Source organism: Emydura macquarii, unplaced genomic scaffold (assembly GCF_026122565.2).
Source record: "Emydura macquarii macquarii isolate MOO-44397 ecotype Brisbane River unplaced genomic scaffold, CSIRO-AGI_Emac_v2 contig_18, whole genome shotgun sequence".
NCBI classification, from domain to species: Eukaryota; Metazoa; Chordata; order Testudines; family Chelidae; genus Emydura; species Emydura macquarii.
The window spans coordinates 9,594,441-9,613,739 of record NW_027130155.1 but is presented as its reverse complement, the minus strand read 5'-3'; the positions used below and the strand labels follow the sequence as shown (position 1 = coordinate 9,613,739).

Genomic DNA, 19,299 nt, shown 5'->3' with positions numbered 1-19,299 from the left:
TATAAAAAATGTTTCAGCACCCCTGACTACAGAATCAAGTGTTATCTTCTGACTGTTGCTCTTAACTAGCAGCAGAAGATCAAGCATCTTTAACAGATCCTCAATAGCCAGTTGAGAGCATTTTATTTGCAACTGACTGGCAATCATCATTGAAAATTCATGCTTTTCATCTCCTGAATGATTGGTGATGGGACATGAAACAGCTCCAGTAAAAAGTTTGCTGCTTTTTGGGATTAGATCAATTGGGTTTTTAACAGATTTAATCCAATTTTGAAATTTTGGATTAAGGGCAAGGTTGTTTTCAGGTATTAAGCACTTAAAAAGAAAACACTTAAGAGAAATAATACTTCTAGTTTCAATATTTAATCCAAGCAGATGCAGACAACAAACAGATTTATAAAATTATTCTGTTGAATTAAAATTCTATATAGCCTTTAACTCATATGAATGATTTTTTTCCTTCAGTGTATCTTATATTCATACTTTAAAATATCTTTGCAAAGTCCTTTATGCAACTACATGCTAGAAATCTGCAAATGCACAACTTAACACTAAACAGGACAAAAAATACATTCCATATCCATTCATATGCAAATTTATAACATTTCACTTGGCAGATAAACAATGAAAAGTTATTTTAAAAAAATCAAACTACAAAAATGCACACATAAAAGTCTTCCCTTTTGGATTTTTAATAAAATACTGCTCTGTATAAGATCTAATGAAAAATTCCAGTACTTACAAAATATTTTATTATCTATGAGAAAAATGAATGTTTAACGTTACACCTGTATGAATTAAACATAATTACAGAGTTGAAATAGAATATAAAACAAAAGAGCTGAAATCATGGATGATATGGCATAGGTCAAGGTACACATCACATATAACAAAATATATGAAAGCTAAAATAAGTCAACTGGGCACCAGGTAGTGGACATTATTGAACCCATAAAGAAAGATAAAATAGACAATAAGGACTAATACCATACACTGCAAACATAGATCCAAATATTTAATTTATGTATAGAAACTTGGTATGGCAGTTTCAATGGCACTGGGGAAAAATCCAGTTCCAGGTTTGAAAGAAGTAACCAGTTCATGAGAAAAAAATGGCTTATTTATACTGGCATTTTGATAGTTTCCTTCACAAATCATTTTTTACATATCTGCATATCTGGCTATCTAGATACAAAAGGACATTATAAGCTTTATGTAATTCAGTATTTCAGCAGAGTCTCTAGTGCCTGCACCCAGCATCTATTAGCCATGTAATCTTGGGGATAACACTGAAACAAGGTTTTATGGAGATTAGAATCTCTTAGGAAGGTTAGTAGGTGTGCTAGCAGAACGTAATCCAGTTTTCACCATAATGGGAGCTTCTTAAAAGATTCCCCTTCTCTGGAGATCTAATAATAGTACAGGAGACTGAGAACTCAGGGTCAGGGAATCTGGTTAGAAGAAGCAACATTTTAAAAATATTTATGCTAGTATCAGTATCATGCCAGCATCATGTCTAATGTTGTTGATGAGATACGGATACTTTGTGAAGATCAACTTTTCCTTGGTGGAATGTACCTTAAGACCTTTTAAAAGGCAAAGCTCAAAAAATACAAAGACAGAGTTAATGTATTTTCATAGATGTTGCCTCTGAGAAACAGGACTTTGAACCTTATAAAGATGAGTTAATTTAAACAAGAAATTGTTTCAATCAATTTAATAATTAGATACCTTAAAATTCACTTTGTGAAGAATGAACTCACATTGAAAACATTAGATTTAAGGAAAAGCACACAGCACAGCAGAACACCGATGAATCTCTGAGACTAAGTAGGAGTTAGATGCTATTGAGAGACTCACTATCTCCTTAACAAAAGTTGTACAAAAGTTAAATCAGTGTAAAGACCTGCAGCTTGCTATTCTAGCCTGGAGATCTGCAGGGATTTCAAATGACTAAGAGGGCATGACATACAAATAATCCTGAAATTACATGATTTCTGGAATCAGAGTTTAAATACATTGGATTCACAAACAGAATCTGTTCTCTCTATGAGACAGTCTATCCAGATTAACCAGAAGAGTTTTATGATTACATACAGAGGGTTGGAGTATCAGAGGCCTAAAAGACAAATATCTGGCTAAAAAAGACCAAATAAAATTTCTGAGAGAACACATTTTTTAGGGGAAGAATAGGAATAGCAGTAGCTATCAAAGACTCCTTAAAGGCAGGATAGCAGAGAGAAGACAAAAAAAGTTTTGGGGGAATGATGGTGCAGAGCCAGCCAACATCTGCAGAGGACGCCAAATGAGATATCGGACCAAGTTTTGTTTTAGATTTGTACAGTTTTCATTGATGATGAATGAAAATTGTATGCATGGATCATAAGGTAGTACAGGGCCTCGAGTTTTTTCTTTCTTTTAGATGGACTAGATACATAAAGAATGAAGATGATATTACTACTTCACATAATTTCCTCCAAAAAGGTAAATCAAGATTTGTTTGTCTGGATGTTATTAGGAAATAAGCATGGAACTCTAACCCAAGGATGACAATTTAGTGTGTCTTCTGTCACCATATATTATCATGAAATTAAAATATCTATTAAAAGTCAGATAAACAAAAAATAATAATTTAGAAAAGAGAATTTGCCAGTTTACAACATTCACTCTATGGTGAAATTGGCTCAAAGGGTGAGCAAGAGTTTGATTAACATGCTACATATACAAATATCTTTGTGTTAAATTCATTTTATAATTTAGAAAAATTCAGGATTTTAAGGGCTTTTGAAATCTATGCAGATGTACATATGGATTTGTAGTGGAGGTCTATATTAGTTAACTAGTAAAGCAGAGTCAGATTTAAAAAATAAATCATAACTAGCAACTCTATTAATATAATTTTAAGTGAGAACTTCTGTTTGCAAGTCAATTTGCAGTCATTGTATTCTAGAAGCCAGTTGTCTACCTACCATTAATTTACTCTGGTTCTCTGTCAGAAACCCTTTTACTTTGCCATTATGTAAAATTCATCCTGTAATAATAATTCTAGATATGTAACGATGTCTAACTTCTGAAAGTTTTAGAACTGCTACCCTTTGGTATGAAACCTAGAAATGAATGTAGTTACAGCAAATCTGGCAGTGCCACCATAGTTAAGTTCTATTCCCACTGCTTCAGATCAAAAGGACCTGGAAACCCAATAAATATGAAATTTACATGTAAATAAAAGCCTTCTCTTTCTATTTTATTACATTACCATAAAAAGGGAGATAAAATACAAAAGACTGTGTTAAACAATGTTCGATGCCTAACTTATTACTGCCCCAGATCCCACCCCAAAAGCAAGGCAATTCTGAATTAGGATTCCCACTCTAATATTATTGCTGCTCACCCGGTATAGTATGTAAGCCACTGTTCAGAGACCTAGGCACCAATGGATCATGTGTGACCTTAATTCAGGATTTTCTGGCTTTTATCAGTTTAAGTCAAGATCTTTAATCAAATTTTAACATCATTTTTTGTATTTATTCATCAACAGCCTGGAAAAGTCTAGCAACTGAAATTTCTTTCACTCTTTATTATACTTACAGTTTTTTTAATAATCCTTTATGATTTTTTAAAAGAGATACATATATAAACACTGGGGTAAAAGGAAAAATAAAATCATACTTAAAATGGTTGATTGTTCTAAATAGCACTTCATGATTTGTTAAGGATATATATATCTATATCTATATATATCTGTATCTCTACATCCTTAAAAATCATAAATCATATATATATATAAAAAATACTGGGGGAAGAGGAAAGATAAAATCAATTTAGCTCCAGTATTTATTCTGAAGATTTTGGTGCACCAAAATTGACAGCCAGTTTTCTTGGCTTTCGTTTACTAGAAATGTTTGGTGTTGATTTGTTATGAGGAACGCTTGCAGTAGCTCCATTGTCTTGAAAAGAAACAGTAGACTGAGTAGCTTGAGGAGATTTTAAAGGAGTTGAAGAAATATCTTGTTGAATGAGGTTGGTGGTGTCAGAGGACACTAGCTGTTCATTCTTTAGTGGTAGAGCTTGAGCGGAATTCTGGAATTCTTTGAACTCAAAATTTTTCTTGCTAGCAGCCCTTTTTTTAGTTACCTTCAAATCAAATAAATATTATTTAACAGAATGTAGTCTCACAAAAGTACAAATATACCTCTATAAAATGCACATAAAGCAATTTAATAATTTTCTAAAACTAAACAATATATCATGGGGGGCCTTTGCAGTCATCATATCTCTGTAATAAGATTACAGGATTGTCACTCTGAAGCTTAGAATATCTGTTGAGTCAGTGTGAAGCGACAGAAACAGCTAGAAGCATGGTTGAGAGCTCTCTTTATTCAGAATATCACCAGGTTGAAACACCACTGGGATTCAGGGTCTAATACTGACCAATTTTTAAGTTCTTAGCCACTTTTGACTTATGTATACACTTGACTTTACAAGTTACATCTGTGTGACAGCATGGGCTTTCAGCTTGTATATAACTATTTTTAACATCTTCTACAAAAATATGACCTCAAGACAATTCCTGTCAGGCTTACCTGTAGAGGAATAAACTGGTTGTGAGTGCCAACTGGTATAGCTCCTGCAAAAGGCATATTCCCTGGATATGAACCAGGATAGTAAGATTTGCCATGAATAGGCACTGAAGCTCTCCATGGCACTGGACCAAACATGTGAGATGATGGAGGCATCATATTAGCTGTGAAAACAAAGTTATTTTCGTTTCTATTATTTCCTTATAGGAGGATGGGGAGTTCTCCAAACCCAGGGTATTTCCAGGATATTTTTTCACTTTGCTTCTGTCACCACCAAAGCCCTGTTTTACAACTGAGGAGGGCAGAATGCAACAATGCAAAGACTGGGGATAAGTGGGGGAGCAGTGCCTACTTGGGGACCTAAAATCCTGCACTACTGCTAGCTACCTAATTGCTGGTCACCACTGACCCAACCCTTTTTGCACACTACAAAAAAAGTAGAGCATTAACAGTGCCATGGGAATTTTCAACAGGCTTTCTTGGGTTGTTACATTACGTCACTGCTCGGCAGAGGGTGACAGGATTCCTACATAATCTCACAGGGAGGCACTGAAAATAATCAAGAGAGCTGGTTCCAAAAAATAAGGCAAAGAGAGCCTTGACTTGCCAATTCACAGATAATTACTAACTATTGGAGATAATACAAGAAAAATGTTGAGATGGTATGGAGGGGAAGCCACAAAAACAAAGCTTTCTGCCAGTTCGTAGAAGTGGATGAGTCTTCCCTCCTGCTGATCAGGACCAACAGTTCTAGACTGCTTCCCATTGCTACTCAGAAGAAAAAACAACAGATAGCACTTTGGCAGATGTCTTGAGAAGAACAACCAAACAGAGGTGTGGAATTTTTTTATATTCAATTCATTTGTGTGTCCATGAGAGGAAATTCACGAATTCCCATTTTCAAGAAGCCTCAGAGGTACATTTCCATATAACAGGACCTAAAATGGTGTTCTCTAGAAGTCACCAATCGTCACAAAATCCTATTAGAATTATAGTCATGTTTTCAAACTTGTATTAGTCAAAAGTGTATTAGTCAAATACTTACCCGTGGGTTGGGTGAAGCCTGGAGGAATTGATCCAGGTGGTACAGGAGCTCCCATAGACTGATAATTTGGAAACAATGGTGGAGGCAAAGTAAAGTTCATTCCTAAAGAGCTCTAGTTGAGAGAGAATAATTTATTATAACAGGCTCACTGCAATAAAACAACACAAAGATACAAGGGGTTTATACAGCATTCTGTCCTCACCAATCGTTGTAATGCAAAAAATGCAGCTCTCTCCTTGGCTTCGTTTTCAGAGTGACACTGAGGTCCATGTACTAATAAGCCATTGGATAATTTTACTTGACAAACTGTCATGGTCTATGAAAATAAAATATTTTTTTCATGAAAGTTTTTTGTCATCACCATATACAAGTAAACAGAAGAGCTAAAAATTGAGACAGATTAACATAAATTAATACAATAGTTTTAAGTTTAGTATCTTCTTTTTGGAAACAAACCAAACCAAACCAGAGGCAATAAAGTCTTATCTATACTGGGATTTTAGCTATTAGTGCAAACTCATAGGAAAAGGGCATGATTTACATGGGAGCAGCTTACTCCACATGTCCATAGTTTTACCTATAAAACAAGCCTTACCTGTGGTGTTCTGAGGAAGGAGAAATCTGGTTGTGGCATTCCAACAAGGGAACAAATACGAGAGAGTTCAGATACTGGGGTAGATAATGCAGACTGTGGGCCAAGGAGAGGGTGACCTCCAGTTTCCAAAACCTGAGGGCCTCCAACACTATGAGGTTTGTTCATGTAAGCAGCTAAAAAAAAGAAAAAATTAGTGTCAGGCAAAAATATAAAATAAAAAGACAATTCTAAAACATCAACACAGAAACAAGTACATTTGAATACATTCCTGGTATTTTCAGAATGTCTGATGTTAATGCTAGATATTCAAGAGATTACTTAGGTAGCATAAGGATTTCCTGTGCTGAATAATAAAAAGGGGATAGAAAATATGGAAAATTCTACTATTTGATCCTGAAAACAAGTATCAACACCAATCCTTTTATTAATTGTAGAGGTAGATTAACATAAAGGTTCTTTAATTATTTTGCTGAGGATTAACTGATGTCTGTACATACCCATTTTTTTTGTTTGTCTATGCTGCAAGACAGGCCCATAAGAATCCTGCCTACCAGAGGAAGCAGGAACTTCATTAAACAGTGGCTTCATTTCATTCTTGGTTTCTGTGTCAGAGCCATCAATCTTCAAAATTTCTTTGAGCATCTGTGTTCCTTTCTTTAGGAAAGGAGAAAATATTCAACAATCCAATGAAGTTTAGATAGCACTATTTAGAGTGAATAAAAAAAATCCTGCACAATGGTAATACAAAAAAATGCAACTTTTGATTTGCGTGAACAGTAATAATTTACTATTAATCATTATGCATGTTAATTTGCTTTAAGAAAAGTTAATTAAAATGTCACTGTGTTTAATAAAATAATATGTAGATTTGTTTGTAAACAGAAGTATTAGAAGCTAAGAAAGCAAATGCTAAATTGTTACCCAGTGGCTCCCACTATATACAAACCATAGCAAAAGATTGTGGAGACAGATGTTCTTCATTGGTAACTCTTTCTTCCTTGGGATAAGATGATTGCCCTTCATTTTCTTTGGAGATTTTCAAAGATGCTAGAAGGCTTTCAAGTTCAGTATCCTTCTAAGGAAGTAAAGAGATAACATATAAAATGCATGTAAAGCACTGTATTTAAAATAATAAATGCCATGACCAGAAATAATTGGTTTAAAAAAGGATTAAATTTACTTCAGGCTATTTAGTTTTGTCAATGTCTGATCCTAACGGCTCTCTACATTTCGAACGCTATTCAAGTTAATGGGCACAGAGTGGCTTCCAGGTTGAAAGTATCTAAGTATTAAGGGACCAAACTAGTCAGAAGCATACTCACATTTAATGAGCCATCTCTTACCTTCCCAGCTATACAGGAACCATCTACTGAAGCCTTTTGAATTACAGGCACATTTGGACTTTCATTCCTCTTCAAAAGCTTAACATTATGTTTATTTGCTCCTGCAAAATTCTGAAAGAATTTTCAATACTGATTATTACACACTAACACCTCACAGCTATTGAAAATGTAGTTCAGCTGAAAACATAATCTGTAAATAGTATTTCACAAGTTATTCTTGTATGAGAATGGAATACACCCTACAGGGAAGTCCATTATAAAATCTATGCTTTGCAATTGTAGTGTCAGCTTTAAACATCTGAAGCCAGAAAAATGAAAACAATGGAAGAGATTAAAAAAAAACTTCCAACATTCTTGCAAATAGTCTTAGAATGACATGTTATACCTATGTATCATGTCTGTCAGAAGCCTCACCTCTCTCATTTTCTGCCTGTAAAGGCTCCAGGAACAAGGATACAATGTTATATAAAATTTCTAAAGGATAAAAACTGCCACAAAGATAAGAACCTTCTGATAGCTGGAAGCAGAATTCACTGAGTTGCTCACTGGAGGAAATCTGTAAAATGACAAACTATAAAATAGTAATAAAAAAAGCAATTCAATAATTATTGGAAACATGCACTTAATACAAGAGGAAATATACCTGTTTATTTGATATTTTGTGTGCCTGACTTTCATTTCTTGGAACTTTAGAATCTTCTTTAACTACAAATAAATTAGTTCACAGTATAAGCTGAGCAGAGGAATGTTTTTTGTTTTTTTTTACTACTGCTTTTAAAAGCTATGAAAATAATCAAATTGACTCCAGAAACCATTATACATCCCGTTAGATTAAATCAGAACTAAATTTGAGTTTATGTATCAAACACCATTAACTCCGACTTTATTGTTCCTATGCACTTTTCTTGACACAATAAAAGAAACAAACATTTATGTGACAATGCTTATGCAGCTTTACTCGTGTCTAGTAAATGTTTACATTTGCTTCAAAAGGTTGCACATGCAAAAAAATCTATAAATTTGATCATGTGGGACAATTGCTTGATTAAAGATTGCAGGGTCAACTGTAGAGCGGTCTAATATGCATAAAAAAAGCCAAGGCTGGTTCATTTGGGCTCAGTTGGACCAGGATCTGACCAGAATATATTCAGCACAGTGTTTGGAAAAACCCTCTGTTTATAAAATGTTAATGGGCAAAGAAACTCAGCAGATATTTCTATAAACAATCAGAAACACAAGCCAGCTTTTCAAAACTAAATTTCTGATTATAGTACTTACACTTTTTAAATGGCTCCTGTTTTCTTTGCTGGTCTTTAAGGGGACTCTCATTGAAGCCTGGTTTGTAGCACTGGTGGCCAGTCCCTGGCTTTGTTTCTTGAGGTAGAATTGCACCCTAGGAATTGAAATAATCACACATTTAATTTTAACCAGAAGATAGGCACACAATCATTTAAAATCTTTATACCAGTTCATCACCTTTTTCTACAGTTCTGAATAAAGAAAGATTTATCATATTACAAAATCTAGCTAGTCTAATTTCTAATATTATCCTAAAAATGTTCAATCATGTCATGAATTCAGTAAAAATGAAGAAGTAACTCTATATTTTATATTTTTTACCCAAGTGTCCATACATGACACATACCCACAAACCAGTATTTTCTCTCTAAACAGAAGGAACGTCTGTGAAAATGTTATTCACAACGTCTTTTATATACTAACCTCATTCATATTTTGTTGAACGTGTTGAGATTTTCCAGATCCTTGCAGTGATTGCCAAATGCTGCAAAATTCATCATCTTGTTTACTCGGAGCCTGACAAAAGATTAAAAAAATAAAACCAAAACCAACAACAACCCTATAAATACAACGTTTGTATTGACAGAGATACAAATAAATTCTTCAGGTTTGATTTTCAAAGGTGCTCAGTAGTTGCCCTTCCCAATGACTTCAAAAGAATTTGTAGGTATTTGTAACTTCTGAAAACTAGGCCACAAATATTTATACTATAACTTTCCCTAAGTGTTTCCCTAAAATTGTAATGAGATTAGTTTATTTTGATGTTTTCCCTTCACCACTAACCTCTAAATTTTACTAGCGTGAAAAAAGTGGAACAAAATGCAATTAAACTAAGATGTCATTTCAAGTTTTCTTCCAAAGGCATGTTCCAAGGCCAGTATCTGTTTCATTGATAAGGCCTTGATCTTGAAAACCTTCATCCAACAGGTCTACTAACTTGTGTAAAGTTATGCATGTGTTTGTGTAGGAATGGTGCTCATATATGTAAACAATTTTTAAGAGGATCTTATGGCCTGAATGAGAGGGTGGATAAAAAATCAATGATTTTTTGGAGGGAAAGAAATTTAAAAGTTTTTTATTTAAATCAGATTTTTTTTATTTTGTTATTTAAATTATACTATATTTTTCTTTTTAAAATGAAATCTGAATTAAATATAAAATACGTTAAGGCCTAAACTTATTATAATCTCTTAAATCATTGAAATAAAAATAAATATGCTGAATCCAGGAGCCTCTATTGAGTTAAAGGCTGCTTTTCTATATAAAGAATCAGGGAAAAAATTCTAACTTTTGAGGTCAAGCTTTATACATATTGTACAATAGGTCAGCCTAAGTAACTTAGGAGATAGTCTCATTTTCAAGACACTTAGGTGAGTAGGAACATAAACTCCAATCACTTTCATTTAGAGATATTTGAAAATTTTCCCATGCTGACCTGAAACAATCAGTTTAATTTACTGACTACAGTAAATCCCTCTGTTTAATAAACCATTCAGTTGGAAAAGTGAAACCTATTTTGAAAAGAAAAAGTTTATATATCCGAAACATTGAAGGTTTTGTTGAATAAAATAAATTTTATATGCTGTTTGTGTTTAATTAAATTCCAGTTACCATCCTAATGCAGTTTTACACAAATCATGAGCAAAAACTTAGTTATCTAGTAAATAAGCAAAATATCTTTCACCATTTTCTTACTAAAAATGTACAATTAATAAGAATCTGAAAATATTAAGCTATATAATGCTTAAATAAATTAATACAGGTAGTGCAGCACAAAGATGTACCAATCTAGTGAAAATGTAAATCAACACATTTTAATGGTTATATCAAATAATGACAATGCACCTTTCTTTAAAAAATAACTGAAGTACAAATGGAAAAGCGATTAAAATTGATGATTTAAATCCAGGCTTTCCACTTGGGGATTTAAATAATTATTTAAATCCCCTTGCTTTAAATCAATCCACCCTGAAATGGGTTAATACACTCACCTCCTTACAGTTTTATTAATGGCTGCCTCAATTTGAATCTGGATTACAAAACACACATTTGACAGGGATAGCCTGGCATGCTAAAAATTTGTAAAACCATGGCAAAAGGACACAATTGTAGATAGTGAGCCATTATAAATATTAGCCTCTAACTGATTAGCAAGCTGGAAATGCAGCCATATTCACAGCAACAGCTTGAATCTTACTGTGTATTCATTTGAAATCATCATCTTTTTACACTGTGATGATCTGGATAGGTGTATAACTTCCTTTTAGCTAGTATACTTTGTTAAACCACCACCATTAATTTTCCATTTGATTTTGAGTGTTACCTGCTCCAATGTTTTCAAAAAGTTTAAATCCCTTTGCACATAAACTGAATATGGATGTTTTAATACCCAATAAAAAACAAATCATAACACTTACTTTGTGTTTCTGATTGCCTCCCAAAAATGATCCTTTCTGTAGTAAAATGGAGTTGCCCTGATTATCAGCCCTGAGATTGTAATGCTGCCTTCCATTCAGTTGCTAAATCATTGATTTAAAAGAGTAGATCAGAGGTGTTTCATTGTTTCTCAGTTATTTTGTAGAATGATTTTTCTTCTGCAGATTTACAAGGAGACAGAATCCTTCCCAAATATTTACAAAAAGAAGAAATCATCCCTCAAACTCACCTATGACAACTCAGTCTTATTCATGCCATTTTTCTTGTGTGTTATATTTCCAAAATGAACTGAATTCTCATCCCAGTGCTAAATAGATAGCACAGGAAAATTAAGTCTTCTATTTATTCTCAGCAGGGATACAACCCTGATCCAAAGGAACAATCACTAAGGATGGGGGATGGGAAGAAGATAGTTGTCTTTCTGCAAAGATTGCTAATAGAAAGGCTACTTTAGACACTGGCCCACGAGTAACTGGACTGAAGCTAGCAACTTCTTTCACAAATGCCACCCAACAGCTGTCAGAGGGACAAAGGTTTTGGACCATTTGAATTCTGGATGGATCTGAATTAGTACCGTAGTGAATTAGTGTAAAAGGCTCCATGTATTACTGAGTCACTAAACCGAGGTAGTCAATTATTTTTTGTCAAGGTATAGTCAAGGTCCAGATTCCAGAGAAAATAATAATAAAAAATAACAATAAGAAAATAAAAATATTTCAGGGTCTGTTCAAAAGCGTTTGGTGGTCTGGATTTGGCCTGTGGTCCTCCCATTGACTACCCCTGTACTAAACTCTGTCTAAATATAACCAGGAAAAATACAAAATTCTGTCAATACTCATGAAAATCCAACCACAGTACTAACTCCACTTCTATGGGAAAAGGATTGTATATAAACTAAAGAGAAAGATCTTACTCGAGTAGGAACAAAAAGGGAACGAGGAGAATGGTTGAGGCCTCCTAGATGCACTTTTTGTGAGCATACAGATGATGAATCGTATGAGTTGTAATGATTCACAGCTGGTTGTGGTTTCACTATGGCTGTCAGTTTCTGATTTCCTGTTTCTGACCGACTACCATGAGATAGGTTAATTAAGGCACTTGTTGGCAGACGATAACCTCTGGCAGGCGAGCATCTAAAAAAAGGAGAAAAAGAAGATAAATAACTATTTTAACTAATTATGTTGTTGATTGTCCACTGCCTCCATGTCTTGGTTAATAGCACTCTTGCCTCGGGGCCAGAAGGCTCTGGATTCAAGACTGATTGCAGGACACAGGACCATACCTAATATTAAAATCGCAATAATGTTCTTTGGCTATGACATTAACTTGGCTAGTCACCAGAGGAAGGCAGGATGGAACATTGTATGGTTAAATATAATACATAATCTACCTCTTTGATCTTACATAGCCCCTTTCAAGCAATGAGTTCAAAGCACTTTACAAATAGTAATCAGTTAATCATTGCAGCATGCTTTTGAGGTCAATATTGTTATAACCATTTTAAAGAAGGATAAATTGACACACAAAGAGTTTAAGTGATTTGCCTAGGCTCACACTTCAAGCCAGCAGCAGAGTCAAAAACAAAATACCAGAGTCCTGGTTTCTAGCAACTTCCGTATCACACAATTTTCTAAAAAAGAGTGTCCTAAAATGGAAACTGTTTGTTACTCAGTGCTTTTGAAAATCTGATTATTGATTTAAGAATATTGATTTAATATGAATTTGAGATCCATAACAGAATGAGCTGGCCCTTAAAGGGAAATTGGACTCAGTCCCATCTATACCTACTTTGCTTTCCAAGGGATGGTTTGTGCTGGTGGTTGGATTGGGTGACCAGACATCACAGGATAGTAGCCCAGGAGCAAGGACTCCTGGAAGAGGATGCCTGCTTCCTCAAAGTAGGAGACCATCAGAGGATAGGAAAGACCTAGAGAAGATCTTTCCATAAAGAGTCAGAGTCTAGAGTGGGCCTGGCAGAACTCTCCTGCTCAGAGAGGCCTGGCAGAGTGGGACCCGATGCTTGATACAAGAGTAAAGAGAAGAGAGCTGCAGGGGACCCAGAGTCAGGGAGGAAGAAGCTGTCCCTACCAGCCATAAACAAAAGGCCTGTCTGGAGCTACCTGCAGAAGAAGCAAAATATTTTAGAATGAATTAGGGGCTCAGGAAGGGCATACTAGACTGTTGTGCTTGTAGGAGGAGGCTGGGAGTTTCTACTCACTGACACTTGGTCACAGGTTGGCTAGCCCATTAGGACAAGCTGGGCTCAGTCTGACCCCTCAGCCTTGCCCCTGATCTAGCCACATAGCCGCAATTAGTGATATCAGCTGGGTGTAATGGAGTTAGAGCGACAGACGCCAGCTGCAGAAGACAACTTAAATAAAGCAGAGCTCAACTGAAGATCCAGGAGAGAGGGAGTAGTGAGTTCTCTCTCTCGAGGAAGGGCTTGGGAGTAGGCAGCCTGAGGAAGGGTGCAGGGACATAACTGATCCCTGTGGCAGGCCCAGGAAAGGGAATAAGATCTAGGGAGAGACTGCAGAGGAGGTAGGACTCACCTATGGAGTAAACCCACGGGGGAAGAATAGGCTTCAGAGTGGGGTGGGAGGAAAGTTGAGTTAGGACCTACCACAGCTGGAAGAGACCCAGAGGGAGAACAACAGTCGCCTGGGGGAGAGAGCCTTGAGATAAGGGAAGCAGAAAACTTCACTAGCCTAAGGGAGCAGAAGAATTATTTGGATTTTCATTTGGATCTTTCAGTTATCCCAAAAGGTGAACTTTATGTGAGACTTGGCGGAAGGGCTGAGCCACAGGCTGAGCCTGCATGAGGTGCTTCAACTGAGGATTCTGGCGACATTAAGCATGGATGCAAGGGGGTCTCCAACTGGGAGTGTGCTCCACTGCACACTTATTTTATATTAATAAAGCAATCTACAGAAGGGGAGAATAAACAAGAAGCTCTGTTTGCATTGGTTAGTTTGGCCGCAGAAAAAGGGACACAGGCAGCAGCAGGGTCTGACAATGAATGAGGCAAGATCATGTTACAGGAGCATAACTATAGCCTCTTAGTTTTGAATATCTTGGCCCATTCCATTTAAAACTGAAAGCTTTGATTAGAGCAGTTTTGTGGTAGGGTGACACAATGAATTCTGTTGCTTCAGAATATATAGGGTACTGCTTATAATGATTGCTGTATTCACCTACACTCGGCCCACTACCAGTATCAAAGTCGCTTCCTATTTTGTAAAGGACTTTTCAGATACTGTAACCTGAGCATGAAAGACACTATTATAAAACCAAAATCTCATCAATTTACAGTGTGATTAGAGATATGCAAATACGTAGTATGTTTTATAAAACGTTCTATTTGCAAGCAAATCTGCATAATGTTGGTCTCTAGTCCTTTGCACGTGGCATGACAGCTGGTTGCTTTGGAAAATATAATAGCATCATTTGGCGATGTAAGTATCAGAAGTAATGAGCACTTCTTCAGAGACAGATTTTGTTTTCATGAAACTGTCTCCAGTCATTAAAAAAAAGAGGGTCAAAAATACAGAAAACATGCATTACAGAAGCAAAATGGTCTCTAAATGGAGTTGGTCAAAGTTCTCATGAGGCAGTTAAACACACACACACACACACACACACACACACACACACACACACACACACACACACACACACACACACACACACACACACACACACACACACACACACACACACACACACACACTCAGAGAGAGAGAGAGAGAGAGCCAGCAATTCAGTCTCACAAGGATATGAAATCAGTATGAGAAAACACAAACCTTATTGTTAGGCCTCCAGGGAATTCTTCATCAAACAACACTTCAAAGAGTACATCCATTTCTCTGTTCGCTGTAGAAAATAATGACATGCACAGTAAGAAAGTAGCCTACATGCCTGTCTACCATTAATTGCACATAGTGGTAATGAAGAAGACAGAAAACTAAATTATTAGAATGATATCTTAAATATTCCTCTACTCCATATACAAAACTGCATTAAAGTTATTTGGAAACTCCTCAAAGAAGGTCACTTGTGATTGTTCTTTAGGATACGCATCAACTGTAAATATACTATAAGCAACTATAAGTAGCAGTAATCTAGGATCATAATTTTGATAACAGTACCTAATACTCTGTTATTTTTTCAGAACACAACTGTACTTTCTTTTTGGGTATTTAATAATAAAAAGAGAACACATTCTTTCCCTCTTAGTGGCTAACCCTATATATCAGGCCTACTTTATTTTATTTTTGTTCTTCAATTTTTTTTTTTTTTTTGAAACACAGAATATGTAGTTTGTTTTCTGTACATCCCATGGTCAAAGGCACAGAAGCTTTGTGCATATAAAACCATCTGGAAGAAAAGACAATGGGTGGATCCTTACATACAGGCAACCAGCGACGAACAGCTTTGAAACTGGCTCTCAGCAGAAGATATCACTCGTATAGCAATGGACACATATACTGTTTTGTAATTATTAATAATATAAAGTCATTGCAGATGAAAAAGGGCATATTTTAAGGCTTTGATTACAAAGATTTGGCCTATCTGAAATCCTGTTAGATACAGTTTTAATGAGTGACTATTAAAATGCCAGACTAGAGGAATAATCTACCCCACTGTTTCTCAAACTTTTTCACATAGTGACTGCCTGAGTAGGTGGGTCCTTTCATCCAGATGCCTCAAAAGAGGTGCCAATGGTTTATAGCAGTAGTTTGCAACCTATGGTTTGTGGACTTCTGGGGGTCTTCAGACCATGTCTAGGATTTCCTCCATTCAAAATGTTTTAGGGGTCCGCCTTGAAAAAAAGGTTGAAAACCACTGGCTTATACGGATCCTGGCATCAGAAGAGGAATGGCTGCAAGTGACTCAGCAGGAGAGTCATTGAAGAGAAGCCTAGATCGAAACCACAAGTTGAGAACCTATAACCTACTTTAAGGTGAGTAATATTTAGTGGAATCCTAAGTATGATAAAAACATTCGGAGTCCCACTACTGTGTCTCTGCCCAATTTTGTTTTTCCTTCTGAATGCCTTCCTCTATTTTCTACTCTTTGTTCCTTCTCTTTGGCTTTACTGCCTGTCCTTTATTAAGGAAGCCCAATGACTACGGAGTTTCACATTCAAGGATAGAGCTACTTAACACAAAGTGGTTGATAAATGAAACCACATTTTAAGCTTAGGGCTTGTCTACAAATGGAGTTATGCCAGAATCTGTGCATACATGCTTATTCCAGAATTAGAGTATTCCGATATGGAGCTACTCTGGAATAGCTAATCTGTATCAAATTCATATTGTACCTTATTCTGGAATAATTCGTGTAGACAATCTCCTAGATATGTTACTAGGCGCTTTAAACTGGATGTGCTGCTTAACTGGGGAACTTTTAAATGCATCTGAACATTCTCATACTGCTAGAAAGTCTCCTCTCTAGAAATTCAAATTATTTTTTTGATTGAAGTTTTCTATCACTTTGTCAGAAACTCTGGAGTATAAGCAAATTCTGTGAGTCTTCTTCCCCACTTGTTATAACCAGGGCCAATCTGGGAAAGGCTAGAGAAACCTGTTATACTTTCTCTAATCCTTCCCACCCAGTCAGCCAAAAATGAAATGAAAAGATTCAGAAAAGTTGTGTACTTACTTTAGATTACAAAACACACATGAAGACCAATCCATGCCATTAAGAGTTTATAAAGCACTACGAATCCTAATGAAGCTATATTATCCACAAATAACACTTTCTAAATTCTCCACTTTATGTAACTGGGGCAAAAAAAATTGTTTCCAAATGTATTTTATCTGTTTCCTCATTTTATCTTTTTTCCTCTACAAGACTTTATTAGACGTGCAGAAAGTCAACAAAATATTCATCTCAATTCCCAATAATCTCTTCAGCTTCATTGGTAGAGGACCAAATGTAACTGGAGTCCACTTTCTCATGCTCCTGAAGAGTGGAGAAACCACCATCCTAAGTCCCTCCCAAGAAAACCAAAAAACAAAATATCTCTCTTTCATTTTCTTGAGAGCATTCCAACATCATGCTCAAATGACAGCATATGACATCTAAACCAAACAATGCTACTGACCCTCTGGGTCACATGAAAGTTACTGCACAACTGATCCTTCTCTAATGGGGGAAGAAGATAATATTCAGATCCTGAATCCAAATACTATCATATCTGAATATAATCCTAGAGGAACTTCTTCCTCGCCTCCCACTGCAAAAAGCTTTAGGGTTCCCATAACTCTTTTCTTGGGGGGGTTGGGACAGGGGCTTTATACCCTGAATCCAATGGTCATTTTCCAATCCTCACCTTCATCTCTCCATATTTTGCAGCAATAGAGCAGAAAAGACTTCTGCACTTGCTGTTACACTGGGCCTGAGAAGCCACAGATGGCACAGTAAGTGAAATGACTGCATGGTACATTACAAACCAAATTTCTATTTCTGAATTGTGCCGCATTTTCAATCTGACTCTTTATTAATACTGTTCACAATTAAAAGAAAAAGAGTAAAAATTTACAGAGGTTTGTTTTCATGCCAAACTTATAGCTAACATATGATCATTACTATAAGGAAAATATTACCTCCTTTAAGTCCTATAATGGTACCTCGAAGACCAACTGGAACAGAAAAGTTCTCCCTCACATTGACAACACGATCAAACAGTCGATACTCTGCATCTCTGTCTGGAACAGCCCCATTCTGTTGTTCTAAAGGCTGACAGTAACCAAAAGACTATGTTAATTCTAGTAAAATATAAAGATATAAGTTATTCTGATTTTAATAACAAATGAATCACAGCTTTAAAACTTAGAGACATTGAAATGATTACAAATTAAAATATATTGTTTTCAGGCCACAGAGAAAACAATTTGAATTGCTCTCACAACAACCAGGTAGAGGTATTACAGTTCACAGAAAACATCCTTTTATTAATAATATTGCTAACTAGGAAGCTGCAGTGCTACTCATGCTGCTGAATGGGCCCACGGAGTTGAGGGAAGGCACAATCAGAAGTAATGTTTCAGCTTGCTTTATGCCAGCAGCAGGAGCATCTGTGAGATACCCAGTAAAGCAGCCCAGAGTGTACAGGTACCATGAAAGAGCAAAACAGGCAAAGGGCAGCATTTATGAAGCACTTATTACATATGAAGCATATATTACAACTATGGAGGGAATGAAATTGTAGAATCAGCAAACAGACAGAAGAATGCAAAAGACATGCTTGTAAACCAAATTAAAGTCTATAATCGAATGTTTGTCCCATTTACGCAGCAGTCATTGTTATTTAGTAACAATGTGTGACTTAAAGTGATTTCCTAGGAAACATTGCAATTAATCCTGTCCCAACTAAGTGAAATGCACTAAAATAATGTTTGAAGATTGATGAAGTTTATCCAGGTTATATTTATTTTACATAACTTTAATTTTATTATAAAAACTAACATGATTGAAATGACTTACTCGATATAGCAAATGGGGTTTCACCATCACTCGTACCTTCTTGTTACTTTTTCTTTGCTAAAGTAAAGGGACAAAAAGGGATTTTAAAAACTACTAGTAAAAATTCTGAAAAATTATGCCATTGTTTTGCAATGTCTTAGATTAAAAAATGCCCTCTATCAGTGTAAAGGGAAAACAGATGGGATTTTTTTTGGATGTGTTACATAAGTAAGCAAAACAGGGATTAGAATACAGTAGGACTTCTGAGGAAAATATATATGCTTCATGAAATTGTACTGCAGGCATTCTTCTGATATTCTTAAAGGAGGACACACAGCTCTCAAGACTTCGAACCATGTCAAAATGGTATATTTTAAAAAATATTTCAAAATAACTGGATCTAGGAAGTCAGGATAGTCTTTCTACACAGCTTACATTATTTAACCAATCCTCAAAAAAATTCAAAGTTAATACCACTTTTGTCTCTGGAGCCTTCTACACAACTTGTAAGAATATCAACCACTTGTCTCA

The 19,299-nt window shown here is 35.7% G+C and overlaps 1 protein-coding gene across 3 annotated transcripts in view; it reads right to left on the bottom strand.

The window, feature by feature from the left end:
- Nucleotides 1-347: 347 nt before the first annotated feature.
- The window catches only part of XRN1 (5'-3' exoribonuclease 1), a 62,989-nt gene continuing 44,037 nt past the window's right edge, over nucleotides 348-19,299 (bottom strand). Inside the window, exons 28-43 of one of the 3 annotated variants that reach the window (XM_067557404.1) lie at nucleotides 18,790-18,846; nucleotides 17,910-18,042; nucleotides 15,102-15,171; nucleotides 12,212-12,431; nucleotides 11,280-11,381; nucleotides 9,286-9,378; nucleotides 8,842-8,956; nucleotides 8,207-8,268; nucleotides 7,564-7,674; nucleotides 7,167-7,295; nucleotides 6,718-6,874; nucleotides 6,221-6,393; nucleotides 5,828-5,941; nucleotides 5,626-5,737; nucleotides 4,584-4,744; nucleotides 348-4,134 (exon numbers count right to left, since the gene is read on the bottom strand). In XM_067557404.1, the coding sequence (XP_067413505.1) occupies nucleotides 3,835-4,134; nucleotides 4,584-4,744; nucleotides 5,626-5,737; nucleotides 5,828-5,941; nucleotides 6,221-6,393; nucleotides 6,718-6,874; nucleotides 7,167-7,295; nucleotides 7,564-7,674; nucleotides 8,207-8,268; nucleotides 8,842-8,956; nucleotides 9,286-9,378; nucleotides 11,280-11,381; nucleotides 12,212-12,431; nucleotides 15,102-15,171; nucleotides 17,910-18,042; nucleotides 18,790-18,846 (2,109 nt within the window). In that variant the 3' untranslated portion in view covers nucleotides 348-3,834. The remainder of the gene's footprint in view (nucleotides 4,135-4,583; nucleotides 4,745-5,625; nucleotides 5,738-5,827; nucleotides 5,942-6,220; nucleotides 6,394-6,717; nucleotides 6,875-7,166; nucleotides 7,296-7,563; nucleotides 7,675-8,206; nucleotides 8,269-8,841; nucleotides 8,957-9,285; nucleotides 9,379-11,279; nucleotides 11,382-12,211; nucleotides 12,432-15,101; nucleotides 15,172-17,909; nucleotides 18,043-18,789; nucleotides 18,847-19,299) is intronic. The other 2 variants (XM_067557466.1, XM_067557546.1) reach the window with 2 other exon arrangements.